The sequence below is a fragment of the Empidonax traillii genome, unplaced genomic scaffold (genome assembly GCF_003031625.1).
Source record: "Empidonax traillii isolate 1590-97213 ecotype Southwest subspecies unplaced genomic scaffold, ASM303162v1 scaffold272:size679582, whole genome shotgun sequence".
NCBI classification, from domain to species: domain Eukaryota; kingdom Metazoa; phylum Chordata; class Aves; order Passeriformes; family Tyrannidae; genus Empidonax; species Empidonax traillii.
This window is the reverse complement of record NW_020955465.1, coordinates 39,126-55,746: the sequence shown is the minus strand read 5'-3', so window position 1 is coordinate 55,746 and position 16,621 is coordinate 39,126. Positions and strand designations below refer to the sequence as shown.

At 41.8% G+C, this 16,621-nt stretch overlaps 2 protein-coding genes across 3 annotated transcripts in view; one reads left to right on the top strand and one right to left on the bottom strand.

Annotated features, from left to right (window-relative positions):
• Positions 1-910, bottom strand: part of CCDC57 (coiled-coil domain containing 57) — a 33,981-nt gene extending 33,071 nt beyond the window's left edge. The window contains exons 1-2 of the mRNA XM_027889793.1: positions 834-910; positions 275-784 (exon numbers count right to left, since the gene is read on the bottom strand). Of these exons, the coding sequence (XP_027745594.1) occupies positions 275-784; positions 834-910 (587 nt within the window). The remainder of the gene's footprint in view (positions 1-274; positions 785-833) is intronic.
• On the top strand, positions 503-12,501 carry SLC16A3 (solute carrier family 16 member 3). Of its 2 annotated transcripts, none has more exons than XM_027889784.1 (5): positions 503-689; positions 8,393-8,634; positions 9,109-9,252; positions 9,602-10,369; positions 11,627-12,501. In XM_027889784.1, the coding sequence occupies exons 2-5, from the start codon at positions 8,412-8,414 to the stop codon at positions 11,911-11,913; spliced, it is 1,422 nt and encodes a 473-aa protein (XP_027745585.1). In that variant the 5' UTR covers positions 503-689; positions 8,393-8,411; the 3' UTR covers positions 11,914-12,501. The 2 variants fall into 2 exon arrangements, with proteins under 2 accessions (XP_027745585.1, XP_027745586.1); XM_027889785.1 differs by lacking the exon at positions 503-689 and adding an exon at positions 1,710-1,878.
• Positions 12,502-16,621: the final 4,120 nt, after the last annotated feature.

Sequence of the window (16,621 nt, the reverse complement as noted above, 5' to 3'; positions counted from 1 at the left end):
TGAATAGCAGTAGAACAACAACAGATCAGTGCAGAGAGCTCAGTCCATCTTGATGTAAAAGGAGATGTCTCAAGCAAACGTATTTGCAGGGAGCACTCTCTTTGTAGAGGATTAGGAGGGAAGCCTGTAAGTTATCTGCCGAATGCACAGTATCACATTCAAAACACCTGAGAAGAAAATAAGGCAAGGAAGCTTGTAAGAGTCATTCTCATGCGAGACAATGAAGAAATTGTGATCACTCCCTGGAAAACAGAAATAGCAGCACAGAACAAACCTCAACTGTAGAAGTCCATTCATACGTTGAAGCCCACAGCTCAGGTCCTGCTCCTCTGGACCTCTGGACAGCCGGTGCATCATCCACGCCGGCAGGACCCAGCCCCACGTTGGCCTCTGCGCAAGCAGCGCAAAGCTCACGCCGGTGCCTTGTACAGTCCCGGCGCCGCGCAGCACGCGGCCGGCCCTGCGCGGGAGAACCCGTAGCAGCGGGAAGGAGTTTACGGCGGCAGTAGGACCCAGCGCGCCCCCGCCGTGGCAGGGGAGGGGCGAGAGCCACAGACCCGCCGCGCCGGAGCTCCGCAGCCGGCGGGACCAGACGGGCTGAGGCGAGTGTGTGTGGGCGCACGGGGACAGCAGCTGCGGTCCGGCGCGAGCACGGTCATCCTCTCGGTGAGGCGCCGGACCTGACTCAGGTACTGAGGCGGAGCCGTCGTACGTGATGTTGCTGAGCGCTTGCCTGGCGCACGGGGCCGAACGCCGTGGGGAGCGCGGGGAGGGCGGGGGGTTCCTGAGCCTCGTGAACAGACCTCAAAACCCTGGGCTCACCGAGGGTTCACCTCCGCGTGGGGCCGGCGGATGCGCCCGAGAGCCTCCTAAGCTTTGGGCGGGCGCCGCGCGGGAGGCGAGGGTTCATCTCTCGCCCAGAGGCTGCGCTGGGCGCCGGTGCGGCGATGGGCACGACGCCGACTATCCTCGCCCCCCCTGGCGCCACCTCACGAGGAACGGCGGGGCGCCGTCCCGCCGGTTGCCTTTCTCCCCGCGCGTGGTACCAGGAGGGCGTTATCTCTTCTCGGAAAACCCGCGTTGCCGTACGGGTCGCCCAACGTCCTCACCACGAACAGCCTGAAAGCGCTGTCCGGGCGCTGAGCAGTGCTGGCGACCAAGCTCCACTCTGCCCGCTACGGGAGAGCGCTGTCCCCAGCTTCCCCCTTTGGCGCCAGGGTCACGTCTCGGCTTGCGGTGCCGCCGGCCCCAGCGCACGTACAGTGCCACATCGGTGGCTCGTCAGACTCCCGCGAGCTCCGGCTTTGTTCCCGTCATCCCTGCTCTCAGACCTATACTGGGCGAAGAAGGGTCTCCGCGAAAGCCTTGCCTCCGCGGTCCCTTCGCTGCTACTCACCTCTTATTTCAGTGTCGAGGCTCGGGGGGTGAATTTCGGAGTTCTTTGTCACAGTGGTGACCGCTCAGATCTGTCAGAGCGAGCGACGTGCAGTCTGAGGACCGTCCCTTCATAAAGGACGTCGTGGCAGCCCCGGGCATGAACTCCGTTACGCGGTTCAGCGAGCGCTCTGAGAACGGTGGGGCGCCTCCCTGGGCTTCGCGAGCATCGGCGGCGGCCCGAGTGCTCCGCGGGAGCCCTCTCGGCTACGTGCCCCCCTCACCCCCCGGAGCGCCGCTCAGGCGGTCGTGGCCGTGGCCATTGGCGGCGCCACGACCGCCACCATTGTTTTCCCGACCCCGCTCCTCGCCTGCGCTGCGGCCGCCGCAGCCCCTTTCCATCTCTTGGGAAAGAGCCCGCTTTTGCTGCTGCTCGCAACGCACGGGGAATGGTCTGCGGCTTGTCTACTTCTAAGAGGTTCCGCGAAGAAAAAGTGAACAAAGGTGGAGTTGAATTGCAGCAATACAACTTCTCTCGGGCACAGACCGTTAGCACTGGTTGTGGAAATGCGCTCCTCTTGGGCAGCGGGTTTGCGTGCTTTTCGGGTAAAGCAACTGGAAAACCTTTTAGTGTAGAATGTCACAGAGTAAAGTCAAGTATGGTTTTGCAATGGTTATTTCAGAGGAAGCGGTGTGGCAGTAAACCGTTTTAAAATGTAAACCAGAATCTATTAGTACAGTACACCTGTTGTGGTTCAATCAGAAGTATAACACAAGATATATTATAAAAATATTAAAGTGATGTTTTAAATAGTGACTGAAGTGGGCATTAACATCTCTCAGTGTATGACACCCTATGATGCAGCTGCACTATCCAAAGTGATTGTGTAAAACGACACCTCTGAGCCAGGCGGTCTTTTCTCACTATATTCAGCTACATGTGCTAACCTGGCTTGAGATAGAGTGCATGTGCATACAAGCACTTTATATATCAGGGGAGTTCCATGGTATCCTGCAAAAATTAGCATATATGTTCAGCTGGTGACAGGACTAGACCCTTAATTAGTATTTATCTAGCTCTGTCACTTTTTGGTTTTATACTAGGCAATATAAGGATACTTCTCCAAGAATTTTCTGTTTTTGTAAAGCTTCAACACATTGCAAAGCCACCATAGTTGCAGGGCTGAAATTAATTTTCATGGTACATGAAAATAAGTTGTAAGTATTCAGCTGAAGTTGGGGGTCTGCAACTTAAATTTTTGAAAGCAGCCAGATAATTCCAATACAACTGAAGGCATGTTTGTCACCTTTCTGTGAACACAGAAAGGGCACGTGTTGTCTGTTCTTAAGGTGCTGCTGTGATTTTGACATTAATGCACTTATGGTATGTCTGTAGGCTTTAGAAAAATAAATCCGCTTCTCCAGAAAGTAAGCATTTGATATAGATATAATAACTATGGAGGTTGACAATGCTATTGTTATAGGACTAAGTATATTGGTTTTCTCAAATAATGTAAAGAGCAGGGTTCCAACATTTTCATTATATGACATAAACAAATAAATAGGCACAACTTTCCCTGTAGAGCACTTTACCCAGGTAATAGAATCTAGACTGGTTAGTATTATTTGCTACACATAACATAAAATTGCAGTGTGTTATTGCAGTCTGCTAATTTGTGATGAATGTTACTCACTGTGCTGTAGCAGTGAACACTTAAGACATTTTGCAGCTAAATGGGGACTGGAGATTGATTAATAGTTAAGTGTTGGTATGGAACATTACTTCCAGCTACAGACAGCACAGAATTATCCTAGGAGTTTTGAGAGAGAGATGAGAGAATGGTGAAAGCTGGGAAACCCTTAAGAAAGGCAGCAGATCTGAAAAACTGTCTCTGATAAAACAGTGGAGGCCAAAATGGCAAAGCGGAAGTCCCTGTAGGGCTTTGTGGGAAGGAGAGAAGGTCAGGGTTGGCATTGGCAAATATGGTAATGATTTTGTAGGGAACAGAAGTTTGCAGCAGCCTTTGGAATGAATGTGTAATTCAATTGGCTGGTATTTAAGCAGGTAAGCCACAAGAAATGCATTAGTGTGTTATACCAGTGGCCCATCAAAATGGCTTCTATGAAGTACCTGAGTTGTAATAAATAAAATTTGATTTAAAGATGCATGCATTAGTATTTAGAGAACCAGGAAAGATTTAAAGTCATGCTGAATAGGCAGATGTCAGTAATGTCAATGCAAAATGTAGTTGTTCTAAATGTATAGGGCTGTCACAAGGGTCAAGAATATTAAAATAAAAATATTTTTGCAGGAGTAATTGCCTGCAAAATTTCAGTAGAGTTGGTTAGTCTTAAGATTCTTCACTCAAAGCCAAGAATAACATATATATTTCTTTTAGTCTGCTTAGATTTTAATACCCTCAAGGGGCTAATATAGGAGGTTTACGACTTCTATTAGCACAGTATTGAGCAGCATATGCTTTTCAATGTATTCATACCCCCAAAACCCTATGAAGAGAGAATCATAATTTTCTTTGCTCCACAGATAAGAAACTGAAGGACGATCTCTACATTGCTCAGCTTAGACCACCTCCCTCATTTTGTAATTATACAGTTCTCAACCTGGTGGGGTCGCCGACTGAATTCCAGCCTAAACTGGGTTCCCTACCTGGAAGTTCATGTTCTACTTTTGATTATCATTTTTTTTTATTTGTATCATAGGAATTCAAGGTTGGGTAGATTTCTGCCATAGTTAGAAGAAATTATTTTTTCTTGAGAATTCTTGAAATTAATTCTTCCTGAGAACGGGAAGTTCTCAAGATATATAGGTCAGCCTACATACTCACAGATCTCCTCTCTACCCATACTGCTGACCATGAAGTACTGCTATATGGCCAATAAGAGTATTGGCTAAACACAATAGATTCTTGCAATTTCTAGCTACTCCTTTTTATAATCCAAATGCTCCCCTTATATAGACATCACACCAAAAATACCACTCACAACGCTCCCTACAATCACCTAGTATTTCCTCCTAACTGAGACTATAGTAGTTTCCATAGCAACAGGAAGATAATATCAGGAAGATCAAACCTCACATATTTAACTACATTTGTTCCCTTTGTTTTACACATTACCAAAGCAAGAACCCATTCATGATAGAAGGAATCTGGAATAAATACTGACAATACTATCATGACTGTTGTGGAGATATGAAACTGAGCTGCAGCCAGTTAAATGTAATCCTTTGCCTCTAAATAGGGCTGAGCTAGCAAAAGCAGAAAGCAAAGCAAGCTGTTACAATAGTTTTGCAGCAGCCCCATGTCTTAGCAGGCTTTGACAGCATCCCAGCACTGAAGCGAAATAGTAAATAAAAATTTTACCTGTGCAAATCAATCACAAGCCCAGCTTTTCTAAAAGTACTGCCCTCTGTTTGCACATCTTACACGGGAACCTCTGCACTACTTCCTTATTGGTTCTTAAGGAGGTGAATACAATCTAGCCTAGTAAGGCACACAGCAAGAGGATGAAACACATCTTCTGCTGTGTTTACAGAGGCAGGGTTCATTTCGTTCCGGTTAATAGTCTTTTAATTGTGGTGTGTTACCATGAACTACTGATGGACAAAACCAGATGAATAATATTAATGGTAGAATCACAGAATGGTTTGGGTTGAAAGGGGCCTTAAAGTTCATCTTATTCCAAGACCCCTGCCATGGGCGTGGTCTCTTTCCACTATACCAAGTTGCTCCAAGCCCTGTCCATCCTGACCTTGGACACTTCCAAAGATCCAGGGGCAGTCACAGCTTCTCTAGGCAACCTGTGCCAGGGCCTCACCACTTTCACACCCTCCTAATATCTAACCTAAACCTACTGCCTGTCAGTTTGAAGCCATTCCCCCTTGTCCTCTCACTCCATGCCCTTGTAACAAGTCCCTCTCCAGCCTTCTTGTACCCCTTCAGGCACTCGAAGGCTGCAATAAGGATGCCCCAGAGCATCCTCTTCTCCAGGCTGATCAATCCCAATTCTCTCAGCCTTTCCTTGTTAGAGAGGTTTCTTTTTGATGTATGTGTGGCAAATTAAACCACTCTTAAAATGATGGCATGGTGGTTTATGGTTATTTTTAGCCAAATGTGGTAATAGACATGACATAAAGAAGAGTAAATGGGTGATACTGTTTGTTTCCCCATAGGCCTATTTTTGTGAAATGCTGGAAAGTAGGCCAGGTTCCCTTGCATTGGCAAATCTTGCTCTTTCATCACAGCAGCACATAAAACCGTTTTAGAGACTGTTCCTCAAAGCAAAGATGGTAAGTCCCGTAAGGCAGGTGGAACAGAATATGTCTCTTACAGGCTTACTTGCTCTGCTGGGCATGGAAGGACGGCAACAGAGGAGGATGTTTCCACCTCGCGTGGGGAAACCGAGCTCCGGCTGCCGCGAGCGCTGGGCGGGGGAGTGGCCCCAGCCCCGCCCGCAGTCCGCGGGCAGCGCCCGCCCCTCGCCCAGTCACGTCCCGCACGTCTCAGTGCGGCGGGGCTGCCACAGCGCGGGTCACGCGGGGCCGCGGCGGGAGCGGCCTCTGCAGCCCCCGCCGGGCCGGGGCTTCTTCCCGCACTCGCCGCAGGCCCGGAGCGCCGGGTTCACTTCTGTCCCCCTGGAGAAGCTTGAACGGTTCTCTTATAAAGGAACAAGTGAGCTGCCAACTGGTTCTTGACGGCGCTTCCTCACGCAGATGTCGTTTGCTGTCAGGGCTCTGCATTGTAGGGCTGCAGAGGCTGCCCTTTGAACATCTTTGCTGTCGACGCAGTAGACTCACCGCGCCTGTGTGCAGGAAGAAGCACAGGGGTGAATGCCATAAGCCAGTGAATATCCCTATCCAGCACTTTAAGCACTCTGGAGAGATTGCCAGTCGCTATTTTTCAACAAAGCATGCTCATGTGTTATTGCTAACTTTGTGTTGCTACTAGATGTTTAATGCAAAAGAACAAAATTTCCACAGCCCTTCCCCCAGCATTTTAAACATTCACTCACAATGAAATGTTCTGACAATTTGGAAGTAGCATGACAGTTCCTCCTACGCCCTGGACTCCAGTTTTATATCTTATATAAATTTATATAAGATATATATATCTTATATATCTTTATATCTTATGCTCTTTATACATTAAAACTACTTCAATCAGCACTTCCCTGTTATCATCAATAGTAGAGAGTTGCCACTGTCACAAAGGATTACACTTTGGGTACCTATTCTGTGCTGTCTGGTTATTGCTTCAAAAAATAAGTCCTTATTTGAAATAATGCTTTATACCTTGTATCAAACAGAAGTTACTGGGAAAAACAATTTTGAAGGGTCGACAGATTCCAGTGTCAGAAGTGCAGAGATGCATCTTAAGACTTATTTAGCAACCTAAAGCCTGCTGCAGAAGTTGCCCAGTCTACCAAGCTAAATATTTTTACGTATTCTTATAGCAATCAGCAAGTGAGCCATATGCAGCCTCAGACGCCTCGATGACGGGTTTTGTTGAGGTATTCAGTTTCCCTTCATGTTAAACCATCTTATGTTCTAGTTGTATGAACTTGAATTGTTTTCTATTTGATTTCCAGAAACCAGAAAACTGGTGAAGCCAGTACTATGAGACTTACTATCCTCGTACAGTCCAGGGTAATAAAACAGCAATAGTCATGGCCAGATTTATTTCTGTATCTGTATATAAAGTTGTTTCTTCCAAGAAGCGGGAGTGCTGGTCAAATGCCATAGCAGGTATGTCCACACAGGCCTATTAACAATCATCCATTTGGTGCTCAGTTGTCTAGACAAGTCTGCATCAGATTGTTGTGCCACACATGGTCTGGTTGTGAAATGAAGATGTAAGAACTACATAGTTCCCAATTTACAACAATTGCTATGCAAGCCTATTCTGATGAAAGCAGAGGCATTCAACAGTGACAAACATCTCTGATGTGCAACTGTGCTTGCACTCCTCTTTTAGGCACTGTTGTAGAGAACACTGACACAATAGGAGTAATCAGCTGCACTTTAAAGAAATGGCCAATTTTTGTACATGTAAGATTTAATGTGTAACTTGTTTGAAGCTCACCTCAACATTTTCAAGACTTCTGTAGTATACAGACCCTACAAAAACCTAACTGCTGTGATGCAATACCTTCCTGCACTCCTCACATATGGTGACACTTTATGTGCCTTTTCAGTGTCTTTTTTCACCCCGCATCTCTCTCTTTAAAGACTTGGCAGCATTACACATTTGCATGAGAAAAGATTTTATTTTTAAGATGCAAAGCTGCTTGTGACTGCTCATAGATGTGAAAAATTAGATTAACGAAATACATTTTTTTTCTTACTGATAATGTACTAACAACAACAATGGAAAGTATTTGCTTCAGGCAGGCAGTGATACTGACCATTGCTACAGTTACTAACTCCCAGCATCCACAAAGGTACTTACTCGATGGGTTCTCAGCATCTCAAGGGATCTCTATATCTTTTCAAGATAGCAGAGTATCAGGGCTGTATTGCTATCCTCAGTAGGAACAAAAAGCCAGGATGATTAGTCCACTGTTGCACGGAACTCTTGTAATGCACCAGATCTCCTACAGGAATAGTCCAGGATCTTCACATAACATGGTCTTGTAACAAAAATCCTGCAGACTTTAATGCAGTAGTTTTGACATATTTGTGAAAATCAAATACACCCCTGATCTGCTGTAATGGCTCCAGTTTTTCTAGGGAACAGTGATTTGGTTGAAATCCAGTTTTGACTTTGAGAGCTGTGAAGGGACATTTGGAACACAGATGTGTGCATCTGCTTTTTAAATATTTTTACAAGCTTTGTAAGAACTAAACCCGAACAAGGAATGGTTACAATTCCAGTGCATCCTCAAGACTTTTATTTAAAGCAGTCCTATACCTTATTTTTAATTGTACTCCGATTTTTGCCAATTTTGGTTAGATGATCATTCCAATGTCTATAGATACTAATTGTTTTTTGTTTCTTAGGGAACACACGAACTTCATCATGGGAGCTGTAGTAGCTGATGATGGTCCATCTGGTGTTAAAGCCCCTGATGGAGGCTGGGGTTGGGCTGTCCTTTTTGGCTGTTTTATCATCACAGGATTCTCCTATGCCTTTCCTAAGGCAGTCAGTGTTTTCTTTAAAGAACTTATCCGGGAATTTGGCATTGGATATAGTGACACTGCATGGATTTCCTCCATTCTGCTGGCCATGCTTTATGGAACAGGTGGGTAATTATCTGTTTTTGAAACAGTATTGTGTCATACAAGGAAGTTTGTAAATCATATGGCTATTTACAGCAAGTATCATGACTGCTTATCGTTACTTGTGTGCAAGTAAGGCATTCCAAAGAATTATTATTAATCACATCAGTCAAACTTATTTAAATCCAGCTTGGATTTAAATTAAGTCTCTGTAACTCAGTATTTACTAAAGATGATGCAGAAGAAAAATTGCACGGCCCTCTGAAGATAAAAAAAGTATTTGACTGTAGAGGAAAGAACACTCTTCCTGATTGGCTTGACTGTATGGAGAAAGCAGGAGAGAATCATAGAATCATTGAGGTTGGGAAGACCTTAGACCTTTAAGATCACTGACTCCAACCACTAGGAAGTCCACCAAAGAGGAAATGCAAAGTGACATAAAATCAATTGCAAAGGTTCGTTTATCTTAGCAACTCTAACTTGCTTTTCTTGCCTAGGTCCACTGTGTAGTGTATGTGTCAACCGCTTTGGCTGTCGTCCTGTCATGCTGGTGGGTGGCCTTTTTGCCTCCATGGGGATGGTGATAGCTTCCTTCTGTACAAGCATCATTCAGATCTATCTCACTGCAGGTGTGATTACTGGTAAGTAGTGTGTATTGCTGAAAATGAGTTAACATATGTCTTAGCTTTAGGTTGAAGTTTTCTATAGGTGATAAATACCTGAAGCATCATGATCACCCAAATGGATTTTAATAAAGATGACAGATAAATGTAGAATTAAACTGTTATTTATTTTTGCTATGAAAATTTAATAGCATGAAGTGTAATCATAAAGTACAAGAATATTATGGAGGTGAAATGCTTTAAAAATGTTACCTTAGATTTATTCCGTCCATTTGGAATAAAACTATTTTCTCTTTATTTGTAATCATACTTTCTTTAATAGTGATATTGTAGGCTGGTATTATTTTTTATGTATCCTCTGTTACAGGTTTGGGTCTGGCACTAAACTTTCAGCCTTCGCTCATCATGTTAAACCGTTACTTTGACAAACGCCGGCCCTTGGCCAACGGGCTCTCTGCTGCTGGGAGTCCAGTGTTTCTTTGTGCTCTATCACCGCTGGGGCAGATACTACAACATGAGTATGGTTGGAGAGGAGGATTCCTTATACTGGGTGGGATGCTGCTCAACTGCTGTGTATGTGGAGCACTAATGAGACCTTTGGAGCCACCCAAAAAGTCTGAAGCTACCAAAGAGCCAGCTGAGAAGAAAGTGAAGAAAAAACTTCTGGATTTCAGTGTGTTTAAAGATGGTGGCTTTGTAATCTATGCCCTAGCAGCATCTATCATGGTGCTTGGCCTCTTTGTTCCCCCAGTTTTTGTTGTGAGTTACGCCAAGGATTTAGGCTATCAAGACACCAAAGCAGCTTTTCTTCTGACTATTCTGGGATTCATTGATATCTTTGCTCGGCCTATTTGTGGAATGGTAGCTGGTCTTAAATGGGTTAGACCACGCTGTGTCTACCTCTTCAGTTTTGCTATGATTTTCAATGGTTTCACAGATCTCATGGGTTCGATGTCTGTTGATTATAGTGGACTGGTGGTCTTTTGCATTTTCTTTGGCATTTCTTATGGAATGGTAGGTGCTCTTCAGTTTGAAGTTCTCATGGCTATTGTTGGTACTCAGAAGTTTTCCAGTGCCATCGGTTTAGTACTCCTGGCAGAAGCTATGGCTGTTCTAATTGGTCCACCATCAGCAGGTAAGTATTCCATTTAGTTCAGAATTCAAAATCACGTGCACTGCATCCATTTACACAAAATTTAAGGGAGATGAAAAGGATGAGAGTCACTCAAGAACTGCAGATTGTGCCAGTGTTGCACATGCTTCAAAGGCTTTCTGCAGTTACACTCTGAAATAGACCAAGAAGAGGTGGGATCAATCGTTTCTCCTTCTTGGATCCATTTCAGTACTGGTTAAACGGCCATATGGAGATGCTGCTGTTTCCCCTCTGAAAGCCTGCACTGAATCTCTTATTGGCAGATACCTGATTGGGATTCAGAATGTGAAACCTGTCAATGTTCTCTGGAAAGTACTAGGACAGATTCTCTATACCCATGGTAGTTTTGAAGGAGGAAAGAAAACATCAGAAGAAAAAAAAAATCATACAAGGAGGAGTATATAACTGGACTGCTTTAAGGAAGGTAGACTGCTTCTATTGCACTTGACTCACAACCCAAGAATAAGGAAACATAAGAAAATAGTCAAATTCATTAATTTGAAGTAAAAATGAAAATTAAATACTAATCAAAGAACATATATTTTACAGATCCTGAACTGAAACGCACTTTGCCTCCCAAACCTCAGCAGTTCACTGAGAAATGTTTCCACCATACCAAAAAACGTGAAGTATTTTCATTGTGACAGAACCCCCTTCATGGGAAAACCAGTACTATGCACTATTTCCTTTGATATTCAGGTTCAGAGAGGCACTTCCTTCGCATCCTCCCACCTGTTCTTTCACATCCACCAAGTCCTGTGAAAACTTAACTTTGCCAAAGTGTCAGAATCAGTCAATTACTCCAGACACTACTAAGTAAGATTTGCATCTTAAGCAGAAAGTGCATTGCCCAGGGAGAAAGGTAAATAAGATTGGGAGTAAGAGGAAGCTGATGATACAGATCCTCGCCATAGATGTACACATTTTTATCTGAAATACATAGCACTTGTTTCACTCTTGCATGTGAAGGCTGGGCTGGTTTTATTCCAGTTGAATTGCATGACAGTATGTGTGCATGGGAGTATGTGTTTTGACATGTGATGTAATGTCAGTGACTGTTAACTGAAATAATTGAGAAATATTTTGCTATAAACTTGTTAAAATCCTGTTTCAAAAAACTTGCTTATAGATAGTCATGGTAATTCTAAACAGCAATTATTTAAATGGTAAAAAAAAGCAGAAAAAATCTGCTGCAAAATACTCACTTTTGTTAATTACCTGGAATGTTACCTTTTTCAGGAAAACTCCTGGATGCAACAGGGAGGTACATGTTTGTATTCATTATTGCTGGAATTGAAGTTACGACCTCAGCACTTGTACTGGCCTTGGGAAATTTCTTCTGCATTAAGAAAAAATCAGAAGAAACACATACAAAAGAAGAAGCAGCAGAAAGAGAGGAATTAAACAAATCTGAAGACAAAACTCCTGAAGATGCCAAGGTGGACTCTATTGAAGTGGAGCAATTTCTGAAAGATGAGCCTGAAAAAAATGGCGAAGTTGTAACTAACCCAGAAACATGTGTGTGAGCATGACAGGGAATTGAAAAGTGTTTAGAAAAGAAAGATTTCCAACACTATTTATTTTAGAAACAGAACTAGTTTAGGGCTGGGCCATCTGCTTTAGTAACTGGAAGCTAGTCAGCTCATCAGATCTCTTTGGAAGCTGATTAGCTGGACAACTTATTGGAAAACCAGCTTTATCAGTAAAAAGTGGAACAATGTGATTATACTTTTTATGTAAACTAAAAAGCTTTTATAAACACAAGTAGGCTCTTGCTATGCATCACCAGAAACTGCTCACTTGGAAGAGATATAGGAAAAGTATATTTTAAGAAAAGTGGACTTATATGTATGTTTTCAAACAATACTGATGAAATCGCTGTGTTGTGTGGCTAAATATAATTTCCCTGTGTTCTTTGTGAAGGGAAAAGAGTTTGAGAAGGAGAAAAATCTCAGGAACTTAACGGTCTCCATTAGGTTTTTGAATTTCTTACTTTTTTAGATTTTTTAGATTAAGTGGCTCAGTCCTAATTTAATTTTGATAATATCTGTAACTTTGACTTATGTAAATGTACTTCTGAGTTCTGTCTAAACCTGTAACCTTTGTAATTATCATCTGGAAATCCTGTTTGTGAAAAGGCGCATTACAGATAGTGTCCTCATTAGATGACACAATTGGTATTCCGAGGTAGTACGGAAAAGAAAAAAATGAGCAGAATCGATCCTGACAGATCTTAAGCAAACAAAATTAGCCTACATTTACATATACTGTGTTCAGTACGACTTCCCTAGAGTACTGAAAAATATGACAAGTAACATGGAGAACATGGATATTAGATTTAGTAGAATATTCTGAAAAAGTGTCCATTTTGTATATTAAAAAAATGGTGCAAGATTCCAGATGTCCTATAAATTAGAGTGGGTAGACTTAGGGAAGAGACTGGACTAGTTTGAAACATGTTAACCATCTATAAAATGCAATGTTAGCATCACAGGAAGGTCTTAACATGTTTGGTTTTGGTTTGTTTTTTGTCTTACTCTCTCCCCTGCTTTCCCTCCTCCTATTTATCCCACTTCTCTATCCTTTTGCTTAATCTATGGAAGTTCAAAGTGCCATTCCTACTGGCTGAGGAAACACAACAGAACTGTTGATCATATTTATGACAGCACTGCACTGAAATAGAAAAGGGAGGCACAAGGAAAACATTCTGGGTTTTTTTTCATCCAAACACATTCAAGAAATGTAATTTTTTTGGTACAAAATCATGCTACTGCATCTTACCTTTCAGATCTGCTTATAAAAATCTGTCTAGGCTCTGTGACTGCAGTAACAATCTTCAAAACAGACTAAATGTAACAGATCCAGTTTTCTTACTGGTAGCAAAGGAATACTGGCTTTCAGGTGCCAAAATTGTTCGCTTAATAACTGAAAACCTAAAGACGCTAATCCCTTAAAACCCTATATCCCTTTTAAAATAACATCATTAATTGTTTCATACTTTACCATATTTAACAGAAACAAAGTGCCAAAACCACGAACTATCTCAGCTACCACCTTCCATTCTGGTAGTTTTTTAAAAATGGTGTTGCATCATTAGGACAACCTTGTACAGAAATGGAGAAGTTAGGATCGTGACTTTTAAAAAGAAATAGATGCTGCACAGAATAAACCATTAATTTTTATATCACATGTAGTGTGTTACTTTAAAGCCTTTTATTAATTTAGTGGCAGGAAATACGGTGACATTTCCCAGTTACAAGAGCTTAGTCACAGAACTTAGCTCCAGTTTGCTAAATTGATACTTGAAACACAACACTGGTAGCTCCAGAAGGCATGAGAAAAATGGAATCCACAGAGTAGTTTATCGTATCCCTAGAAGCTGCTTCAGATGATACATGAAGACCTTCTACAGTTTTCAGATTGCAGTTCCCTGCTCTGTTTCAAAAAGCAAAAACTGGAAATGTTCCCAGAGGTAAATTCAGATTCTCAGCCATTTTTCTCTTACTGTAGCTTTTCATCACTGGATTTATTTGCTAAATAATGCTACACTGCTATCACAAAACTAAATGGTTATTCCTTTAACCTCAGGTTTTGGCACAATTTTAAGTTTCTGTACATTCTGCGAATTGTCTAGATGGCTTTGTATGTGATAGAATATCCTTTGTGCTTAACGTACTGACCTTCCAGACTCTGTTTAATTTTCCACGCGTAATACTTTTATGGTTAAGCTGGGAACAAGAAGTGTTATGTTACAATTTTATGTGCTTGAGGCAGAAGAAGTTACGAAGACAGTGGAAAGCCATTTCAACAAGACACCATAAATAACCTCGCAAGGAAAGCCTAGTGTTCACAGGAAGGGCCTTATTGGCCTATAAAATTTTTTTTCTTTGACTCAAAGATGAATTAATCTGACTAGGACTGCCAGTGCTCTTGAGCTGTTTTCAGCACAGACCTTACCACTGGATTGAGGTGTTTGTAACGGCAGGAGATGCTTTACTACCTGACTCAACTGAGAAATAAAAGGGCTAGATTTAATTTGCTAAGAAATTTAAAAAGCTTTTACCATTTTCATTAATTACAAGAAGCATCACCACAAAGATGAGAAGCTCTTAATGCAGCTCTCTTAGCAACACCAAAACTGGCAGGCTTAAGAGTATTTCAGAGTTCTGGAGTCCGTTAAGCTTCCTGCTCCCATTCTGTCCCATCCAAGGGTAACACCCAGGTGTGTGCAAGCCCTCTATCTGTTCAGCTGCCTTAATTTCCTTGGAAAGAGATTGATTATATTTATGGGAAAGAAACCTCCATCCATGTCAGATCTCAACCTGGACACCTGTTGGCCAGTATGAGGCTGTGCTGCAGCATGTAAAACTGCTCCTGTTGACAAGGGCCAAAAAGGCCTTCACATTGAGCTCGTTTTACAGACCTTCCTCCTTCCTAAACCAAGACCAAAAAAAAAAAAAAAAAAAAAAAAGCAAGCAGCAAGTCCTTTGGTTCCCAACACTGTCTAGCCAGGCTCTTTATTTTAACTCTGCTTATTGTGTATTTAATATCTAAATATATGTGTAAATAAAAATAAATATACATAACATATGTTTCATATATTTAAATGCAAGGAATTGTTTTTAAATCCCTCCAGGTATTTTGGTACAGTATTTCTTTAATCCCAACACCACCAAGATCCCCTTAAGAGCAGTCTGTAAGATGTGCTCGTCCATATATTTCGAGGATGTGTATGGTCAGTCATAAAGCAATGTTAAAGAGACACTAGTGCCCAAGGACACACGTAGAACAGTTTCATGCGACATCTACCCAGACGAACCTTTGTTCAACCTCCACCTGGTTAAAATTTTATGATTTGAAAAAAGAGGGAGGAAAAAGGAAGGGAGTGCAGATAGTTATGCAACTGAATTGCCAAGCATGCAAAGATTATAATTTGCTCCTTCCTATTGAGACAAATGTAATTTTTGTTAGACACATAATTGATATATATATATCTAAGAAGTCTGTAAAGCAAACAGTCAATGGAAACAAGTGCAAAAAATCCAAGTATAAAATTTCTGAAAAACAGTTTTCATAGATTATATCTCTGAAACTAATGAGCAGTCTCACTGAACAGGTGAGCAAAATTTTTGAAGCATTTTAGATCTTCATACTTTTTATAAATTGTATACCACAGGATTTATGATTAAAATACTGTATGCTTTATTATGTAATGGACCTTAGGCCCTTATCTTCCTGATGCAAGGAGAGGAAACGTGTATAAATGCCAGTGACAGAGACTATATAATAAAGAGGTGTACATGTGTATGCACATATATGTATTTGCATATGTATGTATCGATCTATATATATCAAAGATGCAACAGAGTAAATAAAGACAGTTCACCCATTTATTATAGACAATGAGCAGAGTTAAAATTATTTCCTTCCTCCTCCTAAGTTTGCCTATTTAAAAATTCTAAATAAAATCTCTTGCAGCTATTTGGAGCCTAGAAGACCTCAGTAGAACTGAAAGTGATGCAGCTATCTATTTAAAGCTAAGCCAGTTCCCTAAAGTTAAGACTTGAGATGGTATGAAGGTACGGTGTGAAGGACTGGACAGATCTTGTGCTGGTTAATATTAAATCCCATACACAAAAACGTGTTAAACAATGTAAAATCATTCTCTAAAAATAAGTTAGAATATTCCCCTAATCAAGCAATCAGACTTCAAAATTAAAAAAACAGAATTCACATATGCACCTTTGGTACATCCCAAAGAAAAGGTTTAGTTTGGTAGACAATCACAGAGGAATTTCAGCAGAATGCAAACTCTTCCATGTTACAGGGCTGAGTACTCACTCATGTGTGTGTCCACCACACTTTCTTTAGGATTATGGGAATACAACTCAATTTTGTGCGAGATGAAATTTTGTTTCTTGTTAACGCACTTTAATGTAATGTGTACATTTATACTTAGATTTTTTTTTTTATGCTTTTCTAGTAAACTGTTGCAAATGTAGTGAATAAATATGTGGTTGTCAAAAACTGTGAGTTTGAGAAAATAAGCTCAGAAAAAATAACTTTAACACCCAGATTTGGAAATTGGGCTCCATTTGCACACGCTCAAACAGCTATACAGAGGCAGACTGTTTATAGAGAAGTGACACTTAGCTGACAGGCAGCCAGAATTTTATGTGGGCAAGGGGGCTGCTTTTGCCATGACTCATAGTTTGGCGAATTCCAAAATGGGTA

Coding starts and splice junctions, on each gene's coding strand:
- SLC16A3 (XM_027889784.1), top strand. CDS start 8,412: ATGGGAGCTGTAGTAGCTGATGATGGTCCATCTGGTGTTAAAGCCCCT. Junction 8,635..9,108: donor GGCCATGCTTTATGGAACAG/GTGGGTAATTAT, acceptor TTTCTTGCCTAG/GTCCACTGTGTAGTGTATGT. Junction 9,253..9,601: donor CACTGCAGGTGTGATTACTG/GTAAGTAGTGTG, acceptor CCTCTGTTACAG/GTTTGGGTCTGGCACTAAAC.